This window comes from Lissotriton helveticus, chromosome 2_1, assembly GCF_964261635.1.
Source record: "Lissotriton helveticus chromosome 2_1, aLisHel1.1, whole genome shotgun sequence".
NCBI classification, from domain to species: domain Eukaryota; kingdom Metazoa; phylum Chordata; class Amphibia; order Caudata; family Salamandridae; genus Lissotriton; species Lissotriton helveticus.
The window spans coordinates 825,898,057-825,910,965 of record NC_136059.1 but is presented as its reverse complement, the minus strand read 5'-3'; the positions used below and the strand labels follow the sequence as shown (position 1 = coordinate 825,910,965).

General features: G+C 44.1%; 1 protein-coding gene across 4 annotated transcripts in view; it reads right to left on the bottom strand.

Annotated features, from left to right (window-relative positions):
- Positions 1 to 12,909, bottom strand: part of DMXL1 (Dmx like 1) — a 2,287,446-nt gene that overhangs the window by 322,660 nt on the left and 1,951,877 nt on the right. For all 4 annotated transcript variants that reach the window (XM_078675553.1, XM_078675555.1, XM_078675552.1 and 1 more), the window contains one exon: positions 5,597 to 5,683. In XM_078675553.1, the coding sequence (XP_078531679.1) occupies positions 5,597 to 5,683 (87 nt within the window). The remainder of the gene's footprint in view (positions 1 to 5,596; positions 5,684 to 12,909) is intronic.

The window sequence follows — 12,909 nt, the reverse complement described above, 5'->3', positions numbered from 1 at the left end:
AATCGCTCACCACTCCTCACCTCCACGGACTACATACTGATCGGAGACCTGAACTTCCACCTAGACAACATCAGTGATCCCAACCCCACTGCCCTCTTAGAGAACCTCAACAACACAGGACTGAAATAACTTGCCTCCACCCCCACTTACACCGCAGCACACACACTCGACTACATCTTTGCCAGAGGAAACAACATTCGCTTCAGCCACACCACAGAACTGATCTGGACAGACCACCACTGCATCCATTTCTCGTTCTCGAAACCCTCTGCACACAAGCGCATGCCCGCCGCCTACGCAGAAAGTGGAACAAAGTCTCTGAAGCACTCCTCACCTCACCCATCAGCTGCTCTCTTCCCCCACTACGCAAGACGCCAACATAGCAGCGAGCAACCTCCGCCAAAGTATCGCCAACTGCGACAAGACGCTTGCCCCCTCCAGAACACCACAAGATGACACAAAACTAAAGCCACCTGGTTCACCACGTGCCTCCGAGAATCCAATCGCTCTTGCAGATGACTGGAGAAAACGTGGAGAAACAGCAAAACTCCTGAAGCACGGTCTGCTTACAAGGGGGCCACCACGGCACACCGCCAAATCATCAAACCAAGTAAGTAAAACTTCATACAAGACAGAATCCTCTCCAACTCCCACAACTCCAAGAAACTCTTCGCCATCATACAAGAATTTACCAAATCCAACAGCGAAACAACTGACGTCCCTCCCAAGACCTCTGCAACAGACTAAGCTCCTTCTTCCACCTCAAGATCAAGAAGGTCTACGACAACTTCGATAACCAAGATCACAGCACCTCTTCAACACCTCCCCCCAGTGACGCCATCCAACAGACCCTCCTCATCGCTAAGACCATGAAAAGCATCCACTCCGGAGCACCTACAGACCCCTGCCTACCGCAGATCTGCCACAGGGCCGCCACCACCATCGCACCCAAACTACGCCAAACTATCAACTGCTTCCTCGAGACCGCCACATTCACAGATGACTGGAAACACGCAGAAGTCAAACCCCTCCTTAAGAAGCCCTCCGCAGACACGACGGAGCTCAAGATTTCAGGCCCATCTCAATATTGCCTTTTGCCACCAAAGTCATTGAGAAAACCATCATTACCCAGCTAGCACACTTCATAGAAACCAACAACATCCTAGACACCTCTCAATCCTGTTTCCACAGCAACCACAGCACCGAGACTGCCCTAACAGCAGCCACCGACAATATCCGCGCCCTCCTCGACCAAGGCCACACAGCATGCTCATCCTCTTGAACCTTTTCAGCAGCCTTCACCACCGTCTCCCACCGCACACTAGCCACCAGACGCCACAACGCTGGCATCCAGGGAACAGTCCTGGACTGGATTCAATCTTTCCTCTTAGGCAGAACACAAAGAATAAGACTCCTGCGATTCCTCTCCAAATCAACAGAGATTAAATGTGGAGTACCCCAGGGATCCTCCCTCAGCCCCACGCTTTTCAACGTCTACATGGGCCCCCTCACAACAATCGTAAGAAAACACGGACTCAACATAGTCTCATCTGCCGACGACACCCAGCTAATACTCTCCCTCACAAAGGAACCCAACATCACCAGGCACAGCTTCCAAGATGGGATGAAAGACGTCGCAACCTGGATGAGCAGCAGCTGCCTGAAGCTTAACTCGGAGAAAACAGAAGTCCTCATCCTTGGCTCCACCCCCTCCGCATGAGACACCACCTGGTGGGCCGCCCCTCGGAAACCCACCCACCCCAACATACCAAGCACACAACTTCCGCATCATACCCGACTATTCACTCACTATGAACTGCCAGATCAACAATGTGTTCTTCACTTGCTTCAACACCCTCCACATTCTCTGCAAAACCTTCAAATGGATCCCCCCGATGCCAGGAGGACCGTCACTGACACACTCATCACCAGCAGACTGGATTTCAGAAACGCCCTCAATGCCGCAATCAACAAAAAACTCCTCTGCAAACTCCAGACCGTCTAGACCACCGCAGTCAGACTTATCCTCGACGTCCCACCACATGACCACATCACTCAACACATCCGTGACCACTACTGGCTCCCCGTCCAAAGAAGAACAACCTTCAATCTGCTCACACACGCCTACAAAGCCCTTCATAACACGGACCCCAATACCTCAACAAACAAATCTCCTTCCACGCCCCAAGAGATACCTCCGCTCTGCCGACTTCACCCTAGCAACGGTCCCCTGCATCCACAGAGCCAGAGCCGGTGGCAGAGTCTTTTCCAGCCTGGCAACCAACACCTGGAACAAACTTCCCCTCTGCATCCGATGAAGCCCGAAGCTGCACTAATTCAGAAAGGACCTCAAGACATCGCTCTTTGAATGATCTACGAAGCACCCCCCTGCGCCTTGAGACCCTCATGGGCGAGTAGTGCGCTTTAAAACCGGATTGATTGATACATGAAAAGAGATGCAGGCTTAAAGCTGTCATTTAGTTACACACAAAGGACACCATTTATTTAGCTATGTTGGCTGTGTAAATTATATTCATTATATGCAGTAATAGAGTCTGAGTGGGGAATAGACAGCAGCCACTCATAGTCACAATATTTCAGGCAACATCTTTTCAGTTTTGACAGCTATTTTTGTAGTTCAGCTATGCTCAAGATCAAAGATCCGAGTCTAAAACACCCTGGTTCAGCAAACAGAGCAGCAACTGGAGGAGCAAATTGTTGTGCCAAGTACTGAGAAAAACTGTACAGATGTTTATTACAGTGTCTTTTGAAGACCCAATATGGTACTCAGAAACACTTTTTAGTCTTTGTCAACAGGGTTGTAGTATGGTTTAGGGCCTCTTTTTGCGTGCATGTTATAGCATGGCTTATTAGAAGTTTAAACGCCATTTTACCGTTTGCTGCTTTTTGCACACAACACTGCTTAGCTGTTTTTGCAAGTTAGCTTTCACAAAGGTCTATACATGAGAAAAGGTTTGTTTTTCAACATCTCTAGACATACATCGTGCCCCCAGTCTGTTTAGTGAGTGCTGAGCCACCAAGGCTTTCGTAACATGTGAGCCTGTTTATCGGCATGTCCGTGTAACACATTCTAGACACAACATTTTGGCAGTTGCGAGCCAAGCAAGATTATGGCGCCTTTATCATAGCACACTTGCCATAATTTCACACACTTGGAAGATTCCAGGGATGCAGAGAGACTACCAGATCCTGATGTGATTTACACTTACTGAGCTGACAGGTAATGGGGTCACCCAAAACAAGCTCAAGAGACCTTCTTTAGTTTATAATACAAAGTTCCTATATAGGAAGGGTGTTTAAACTAGGCGCTATATCACCTGTTTGCACTATCATTGTAATATGATTCCTCCTTTTATATTTTATGGAGTTGTAACCATGCTGACCATATTATTCTTAATCATATGTCTGCTTATGTTGACTAAAATACTGTGTTTGAGATCACGTCGTTAAAATAAATATTTTAACCTTACCGTGTCTCTTTTTTACTCCTGTTGTGGACTGGTATGAGAGTATAACAAAAGAGTGTTCTCACTTCCCACCATTCCTGAAATGGTCCTAAGTCGCATATTCTAGGTTGTCTAATAATTGGTTACTTTGCTATAGGACGAAGAGCTAATGTGACACTAGCTGGTTGGCGTTTCTAGGTACTGAGGTGAGTTTCTGGTACACCACAATTCACTAATGTCCTAGGTCTCTGTGCACAGTTCTGTGTATGAGCAGAAATCCTTGCAACAGGTTAAGACTTAAGTCATTCAAGGATTGCGAGGGAATCAGGAGACATCATGTTGAAAGTACCAATGACAGGAGTTCGATTTGGGTCAAATGTCCATTTTATAGTCTTCACTAAGGCCATGTTGATATTGGGTTAAATAGAGTCTACTTTCTGAAGGACAATACTGGATAATAAAGCTAAATTCATCAGGGGGTAGTCTGTTAATGATGCGCTGCAAGGAACAACTCTGAGAAGTCTGTGATATTTCGCTGCATGCCACACCCACAAGTGGCACTAGACTCAGTCTGAATGTCCAGCATCCTAGATGAGACACTTATGGTCCCCCGACACTGTATCACAGTCACTATCCACCTTTCTAATTAGTAAAATAAACTGAACAAAATAAAATAGACGACTGAGACGGGAGAAAAGTCCAACTTCGGTAATGTTAGCTATAATGGAGACTGTATTTCATATGCAGACTCTTTATTTTAGAAATATCCCCAATCCTCCAGATATTTTTTTTACAAGCTGTTGTGTAGCCAGGTGGTGCCACTTAAGCAGAAGGTCACACAGGATTATTTAACACCAACCTTACGTAAAAGGCATAAGCAACAAAGAACTGCAAAGGAACTTCCAGATCCCATCAGAACCAATGTTACCAAGGTGATGTCAAGATTCTTTGCACAAGATACTATAGTTTTACATATCCCTTATCACTGAATGATTACCCAGCAATACCGAACCATTCTTGATCGAGCAGCTTCGAACATGCAAAAAGAAGCAAACCCACCAGTAAATCTGCTTAAACACGTCTTCAGTTCTGACATTTGATTAAGTAAGGATCAAACACCAAATTGCCACCTTGCGCATGGTGTTAAGGTAGAGGGGCATGAGCCAGAACCACCGCAGCCACCATCCTTGTTCCCTTCCATATTTTTCTCACATGATTCCATCAATGCTTCGGTTTCAGCATGCAAATATAGGGAAGAAATCTTATACTTTTCTTCTCACAGATAGATGATCTCTGAGCATATGGATTACCTTCTCGGACAAATATGATTTTTTGGGTGGTGGTCATCAAGACACTCATGATAGTCTAGATGCAACAAATACAAGACACTGGGCCATTCCACTACCCCCTGGGTCTCTTAAATCTCAGTGGACATCTTTATGCTAGACATCATTTCCCTTTAGCATCACATTTTTAAGGGTCCACGAAGAATGTCTCACCTATCAGGGTGAAGCACTAAAATACATAAGCCATAGTCATTGGGTGCCCATCTTAGATGTAACATGTGCACACCTGAAACAATTTGTTAATCCTATACACAGTTTTAAGTGAACATCAGCGAACAAACCAATTAATTTTAAATACTTTAATAACAACTTGAGAGGGCCTTGAACTTAATTGTGGTGCGGAAAAGGAACGTGAACGACATAACACCATTATTAGCCTGGTATTTCCTCAAAACAGTTTAGGACTAGTAAGCATCATTGTGCCTCTTTGGGCTTAAGGCGTGTTTCTCAGTGCTGTGACAGTATGAAAGAGATGTGTAAGGAGCCAGGCCAGCAGCTTGCCTTTTTCTAACATAATGAATCTGCAAAGATAATATTATCAATTACAGCTAACATTACAAAAAAGAAGTAGCATGGTAATACATTAAGATTTTTCTTTATTAAGGATCACAAAGTATTCAGTTCAAACAACCACTTATCATCCGTTAGATTAAAATAAGTTAATTTCATGAAACTATAATATTACTATAAAGACTCAAAAAGGATGAACATAAATATTGAAAATTACTAAATCCATTATGTGCTGTAGTTAGCACTTTTCATAATGGATGTCAATGTACTCACTTTATTAACTGCAAAAGAAGTGATGATGTCCGAATCTTTGTGGATAATTCTTGCTCTGCTCACAGGATAACCAAGATCTGCTTCTATCTAAATTAAGAATTCATGCAACACAATTTAGAATGAAGTGAAAAAAATCGGGCACCTTTGCTTCAGAAAACAAGTTTGCAGCTTAGTCTCAGTATATACATGCTGGCCCATGGGTTAACGTATTTCTCTGCTCCTTTATTTTAATTCTTTGCAGCAATAATTACATTCTAGATTCCTTCTGAATATCATGTCATTAAATACAGTGTTTTGTCATTCATGTCATTAGCTACGATACTGGCAATTAAATATTCATTATATCTAATACTGACAAAGTGTAGATTGAAGTACTTAGACAACAGTTTAACAATTTCATTAACAGGAGGTCTTTTGTTTAATAAATACCCACAATAGAAACAATTGTGTACTTCACACTATATAGATATTACTACCGTTTTATGATGTCGGGGTTTGCCAGTGTTCCTCAGCAGTATACTGCAAACAGATGTGAAGACGGATGAAACCTGTATTCAGACATACGTATGTGATGCCCCTGGTTTATTGCCTATAGTTATTTCTCAACTGCATTATTTTCTCTAAATTGGCATGCTTAACAATTCTCCACCACAATGCTTTTTACTTGTAATTTTTACAATAATTGTTATATTAAAGCACAAATGTGTTCAAAACAGAAAGTGCTAAGTTAAAAGGAAGCCTACAAAAATCTGAGGCCAACATTGCATTGCACCAACGATTTTGAAATGATTTCAATGAGTTTGCTTTGAATTATCTGTGTGCTCTGCATGAGAATAATTTTACAGACGCTAGGAATTAAAAAGTTGCTTTACTACTTTAACTATTGAATTTCTAGGTTTTGTTTTGTTCCTCCGTCGTCCTTAACTATAGAGTTACTGATTTTTTTTAGTGACTTTCAACTTGTTTATTGAATCGTCAAGCCAAAATGTTCATAATTTCTAAGGGTAAACACAACATGTGGGGGTTGGGGGAATGATGGAGATGAGATCAGCAGAAGACAAAGTAACCAGTTATGAGAGTCATAAAGATGGAAGTTGTCATGGGGCAACAGTTAATGATAGTCAATCTTTGGTGCGGGTATATATATCAGCCACCTTCTCTCTTGGTCCACGGCTGGTAAGGATTCTTTGGCATAAGACCCCCACCAGCCACAGATATAACCCTTACACAATTTTACACAAAGCTGCCTTAAGGTTACTTAATTACCCAGGCAATTATGAACATGAATTGCTCTAAGCAGTAATAAACCACAAAAGCACTCAGGCAGTTATGAGCATCAGGGATTCTAAGCAACAATGCACCTCAAATGCTCCAGGCAGTTAAGCTCCTCAATGGAGTGAGATAGTAATGATCACTAATGGACCCAGCAGAATTACATTCAGTGGCCCTAGAAAGTATCAATGGTCTAAGGCACTAATGAGCATCAGTAAGCTAAGGCCCCAGGCAGCAATACGTCCTGATTACCCCAAACAATAATGAGTCTCATGCAATCATTGAGTCATTACCCCAAACAATAATGAGCCTTATGCAATGATCAGTGGCTCCAGCAATAACGACCAATAATTGTCCATGGTCATTGTAATGTGCACCAATGGGCTACAGGCAGTAAGGAGCACTAAAGGTCAGAAGCAGCAATGTACATCAATAGCCACAGACAGGAATGTGACTCAATGGCCTCAACACGTAATAAGCATCAATCGTTCCAAGCAATATTGAGCAGGCACCAAACAGTATAAACGTAACTCCTGGCCTGAGACAGTAATATGCCTCAATGGATCGGCACAGTAATGAGACTCAAACGCCCCATCAGTGACGGGCCTGAATGACCCCAGATAGTGGTAAGCCAAAATGTGGACAAGTAGTGTTGAGTTTCAATGACCCTATAAAGTGATGTGCTTCCATTACCCCAAGTAGTGATATTCGTTAGGCCCCAATTTGTGATTGCGACATCAGAACAAAAAAGTGGAACTGCTTCGTTTTTTTAATGTATGTTCTGTTTTGTGCTCTCAATAACTGATTGAGACAAAATAAAAATGGAAACCATATTAAAGATTCCTATCAGCAGCAGACAGAGAACCAAAATTGTAAGACACACAATTTGGCACTTTTAACATTGTTTCTATTTTCCTTATGTTTGCACCAAGAGAGATAAAAAAAAAAAACATTTTATGGAGCAACAAAACCGAATAAATCTGAATGCTGTGTGGGGCCTTAACCACATCTTACCCTATTCAATCACACTGCATCCTACCCAACGGAGAGGGAGGCTGCCCAGTTTCCCCAATTCTCCCCTCCCCACATGGCCATATGTAAGTGGTGCCTTTAACATATATATTTATGTTAAAGGCGCCACTTCTACAAGGCCATGTGGGGAGGGGGGAGTTGGGGAGACTGGCTGAGGGGTGATTGAATATGGTAAGAGGTTAGACCTGGCATCTTTTGGTGTGTCTCCCCTGTCTTTTTGCTTTCTGATCTTCTGGTTTTGACTCTGTTTTTGCTGGTTTAGTGTCACTGAGCACTTTCTTACTGATGTTCAGTGTTAAAGTATGGATTGGCATATTTGATTTACTAGTAAGACCCTAGTAAAGTGCACCAAGGGTGCCAAGACCTGTAAATCAAATGCTGGTGGTGGGCCTGCAGCACTCGTTGTGCCACCCACACAAGCAGTCCTGTGAAGGTTTCTCAGACCTGACACTGCAGTGTCTGCATTAACTTCCATGTCGACCTGTCAAGTGCACCCACTTGCCAGGCCCTAATCTTCCCTATTTCTTCTATGCGAGTCACCCCTAAGGTAGGCCCAAGGTACCCTTGTGGGCAAGGTGGTGTGTATAGTAAATGTAGGACATGTACTCGTGTGTGTACCATGTCCTGGTAGTGAATTACAGCGTATTTCGTTTTTCACTATGGAAAGGCTATTTGTCCCATAGGATAGATTGGGAGTTTGCTCAAAACATCTTATAAGCATCATTTCCCATTGGAATAAGATAGGGAAATAGAGTTTAGTATGCCTGTACACAGAATATACATTTGTATGTCCTATGACCACTTTTAGAAAGTAGGTATTTTCTTGCTTAGCCATCCTGTGTGCCTCTGCTGGGTTGTGGATAGACTGTCTGGCTTTGGAGTGACAGGTCCTGGGGATGTACATTCACTGTAGATAGCCACTGGGGGGTTGAGGTGTGTCCTGCCTTTCCTGGATGAGTCAGGGCTGGGCTGAATAGACCTGGGCAGCATTTAGAGTAGTGGGAGGAGATTTCTTTGTACTTGAATGGTCCTGGTCTGGCTTACACAATGCCGTCTCCACCTCCTGCTGGGAAGCTGGTCCGGAGAGGACAGAACTGGTTTGGACTAAGCACAGAGCCTCCCTGCTTCAGAGAACAAAGAGAAACTTAGAATAAATATTGAGGCTCAAACCCCAGAATGTTAGAACTCTTTTGGACCAAGAAGACTGCCAAGAAGAAGAGATGAACAAGCTGTAAGGAGGAACTACCACTTTGATGAATGCTTTGTTGTGTTGGCCTGCAGTGGCTCCTTCTGTCATGGGCAGTGAAAGGACCGGACTGAACTTTCTACTGCTTCTTTCGGTGAGTTTCTCTAAGGGCTGGAGGTAGAGCTTGCCCACTGTACAAGAAGTCTCAGGAACAGCAAAGACTTCAAGTTCATCTGCAACCAGCACTGAGAACTGTGCGTTTTGTGCTGCAACAGAAGAAAAAGCAACCAGACGCCTACAACAACGTCACTGCTGACTCAGTGTCCTGAAGGCACCGCAGAAGGCACCCCCACACTTCACACCGCATCCCTGGTCTGACCAACGCCGCCGGTCTACGCCGCCACCAAGCAGCTGCTTGCACCATGCCCTGTGGGCCTGCACTTCCCATCTCCTTGCTCACTCTGCCTCACTGGTATCCCCGACGATACCGCTCCACGTCGACATAGACACCGCTGCTTGTACTGTGGTACAAGGGCACCACTTGTAAGTTACATGATGCACCATCTTCCTCTTGCACTGCAGCCTTGGCCTACCGATGCCATCGACTTCAGTTCATCAGCCGAGTACAGCGCTTTAGCAACAATACCGCTGCTTGCACCGATACCTGCCAGCACAGCAACGAGTACTGCATCACTTTGCACGGGAGCCCTGGCCTCACCGACGCCGCTGGATAACGTCATCAAGCCGCTGCCTGTACCGTGACCTGAGGGCACCACACGCCACACCGCAGCACTTCGCACCACAGCCCTGACACCTGCCGATGCCAGCTCTCCCAACTCCAACTGCGAGGAGTTCGATCTACAATGCGTGTGACTTCAAGGGCCCAACGACTCCTGCACAGACCGCCCGAACACACGCCTTTAGACGCTGCTTTTTGGAGTTTAATGAGAGGTCGATGACGCCCTGCATTTCTAAATGTACCGTGTTGCGTGTCTTCCTGACACAGTAGCTGGCCTACGATGCCTCGGTCAGCCAGAACTGTTTGGATTTGTTGTTTACGACTCCATGATAGCCCGGAGGGAGCAATCGAATTCAAGGAACTATATTTTAAGTCTATTATTGCTTATTGATATTTTTAAGAAATGTATAGTGGATTTGGTCTTGTTTTAGATATATTAAAAAACTTGATATTTTTCTAAACTGGTGTGGTGTCCTTTTGTAGTGTTTACACACTGCCTCTGAGATTATCCCAAGCTACCAAGGGGGTGAGCAGGGGTTATTTCAATAGTGTATCCCCCTTATCCTGACTAGGAAGAAGGGTATCTACTTGGACAGGGTAACAACTTGCCAAATAGATAGATAGATATAGATTTTTTTCCTTCAATTCAGCATCTAATTCAGTGCTCCATTTCAAGCAACCCCATGATAGAGGAGGGGGACTCTAACAGCTGAACAGCAACTGTGAACAAGACATGTTGCTCCCTCATGCCCTTGAATAAAGCGGAGGAAATTGTATTGGATAATGCATGGGTGCTGAGGTAACCCTCCCAGATGCTTGGGCAAGGCTGGGGGTCTTCTATATTGGCCCAGGTGCATTAGTACCTCCAAGATGGGGTAAAAGAGGACATGTACCTCAGCTATATCTATGGCCCTCTTTGTGCTCCTTCACCCATGGCTCCTAATAGATTAATTTTACAGGCATAGCTGATGTGGCCCCACTTCCTGTGGAGTTTTAAGGAAAGAAGGCAAAAACACAGTAGGAGCTGAACATGGACAGTAAATGAACTCAGCTACAAAGGGTTATTTCGTTCTCAGAGGCGTCAATGGGCGCTCTGCCTTCGGTGTACGCAAAAATGTGTGTGATTCCAAGATATCTGTATGGTGCAACTGGCGAGCGGGAAAACCCTATGACCGCTCAAAAGAGTGTCTGTGACAACAGACACACAAACAAACTATTAGCAAAATTTGCCTATGCACACATAATCATTGGTTAATAACATTCCTGTAGGTACATGCACAATTTAAACTAGTAAGGACAAAGACAACAATGTTCGTAAGTTCTCTTGACACCAACATTTTCAAGAGTTTAATCGTTCCACAACCAGCCGACGCGTGTTTCGTCGCGTTTGGAACAGAGTGTTCGCGACTCCTCAGGGCTTGCGTTCGTGTCGTGAAACCGGTATAGGTCGCTCCACCGGTGATATTTCCGACCCGGCGGGAACCGTGACCATCCGTAGTTGATAAAGGTTGATTAGAGACTCACAATGTAAAAGTCATAAAACAGTCTATATGTATCCTTGTTGAATTCCCGAAGAATGGATGAGTAATCCGTTGGGTAGTAGTTAGAGGGCGACTAAAGGTGAATAGGTGCTCCTATAAAACCAAGTTCTCTCAGGGAACCCAGGAAACCCCTCGTCCGGCTGAAGCGGATAACTTTCAGCACATACCAATTCGATAAAGGCTCTCCATACGTTGTGTCTTGGGTCCCCGGTTCACTGTGTTCTGTGTGTTGTCCAATGATTATGTGTGCATAGGCAAATTTTGCTAATGGACAGTAAATGGGTATCAGCAAATATTCTGGAAATTGAGGGATTTACTACTACTACTGAGTCAGTTTCTATAAACGTTTCATTTAAAAATAGTCTGACTAAAGGAGTGTTAATAAGAATTCTATCAAAGCGTACTCCAAGTCCACTCATCTCCATAAAATAATATAGTCAAAACCTTATAGTTTTGAACTCTGACCGGTCAGGTTAAGATTCTTTTATAAAACAACAGTGGCCATCATGGGCAGAAAAAGGATCACACTATTTTATGTCAATAATTTAAAAAAACAATAACGTGGTTAGAGGCCTTGCCGGGGTTCACACGGTTGAGCTGTCAGAAATGTATTCTGTGACATGGAGCATCTCATTTAACATTGGAGTGTAGTATAGAAAAACAAGCAATTAGAAGTGCCTTTAGCTCAAACTTCCAGGATTACCGAGGGTGGAGATAATAATTTGGTCTTCTACAGTGTTTGGTTTTAATGGAACAAGTTACTGTAATGCCTTTTCTGGTAGAGACTCTGTCTAACCACAGATTCTTCTCCATATAAAATTCCCCACATGTGAGACTGGATCCGTTCGAAATAGTACCTCTGTGTGCTGAGAGAGGATGCCCGTGCCTCTGCATCAACATCCTTCACACCAGATGTGACATGCGCGGTCCCATATAGGCGCTACCCATGCATGCTAACATAATTTCCTTTTGTGACTCTTCCGCGCTCGCAGACACAGAGCCAAAACCAAATCAGTCGTGAACAGTGTGCATATTCATAGATTGGGATCTTTTTAGGTGAAACAGTCCAGTTCACAAAATTGGGAGAATGAGAGAGTCAGTGAGGAATCTGCGTTTGGTTAGGTAGTCTCTACCACAAAAAGCGTTACCAAGTGACGTTAAGGCCACCAAGAACACTGTTTGAAGGGTGAGCAATCTGAGAAGACAGCTGTGTATGGGCTCCAATGGAGAACACATGAGGAAGGTCAAAATTAAATTCACAATCCATTACAGCATAACGAAAGGTGAAGGATGAAACAATTATTGAAGCCTCTCAAGAAACCACATCACAGCTGGGGATTCAAAGAGGGAAGGAGGGTCCAGCAAACTTGGGAAAGGTCGAAATAGCAGACAGGTTACCTCTTACGGTGCCCAAAGTAAGGCATTGCTGGGCTACAGACAACAGAAACAACAAAACCTCGGACAGCTTGGCAAGAAGTGGATTAACCTGGCTGGTCGAACACCAAGCCACAAATTTGTCCCAATGGCAGGCATATACAGATTT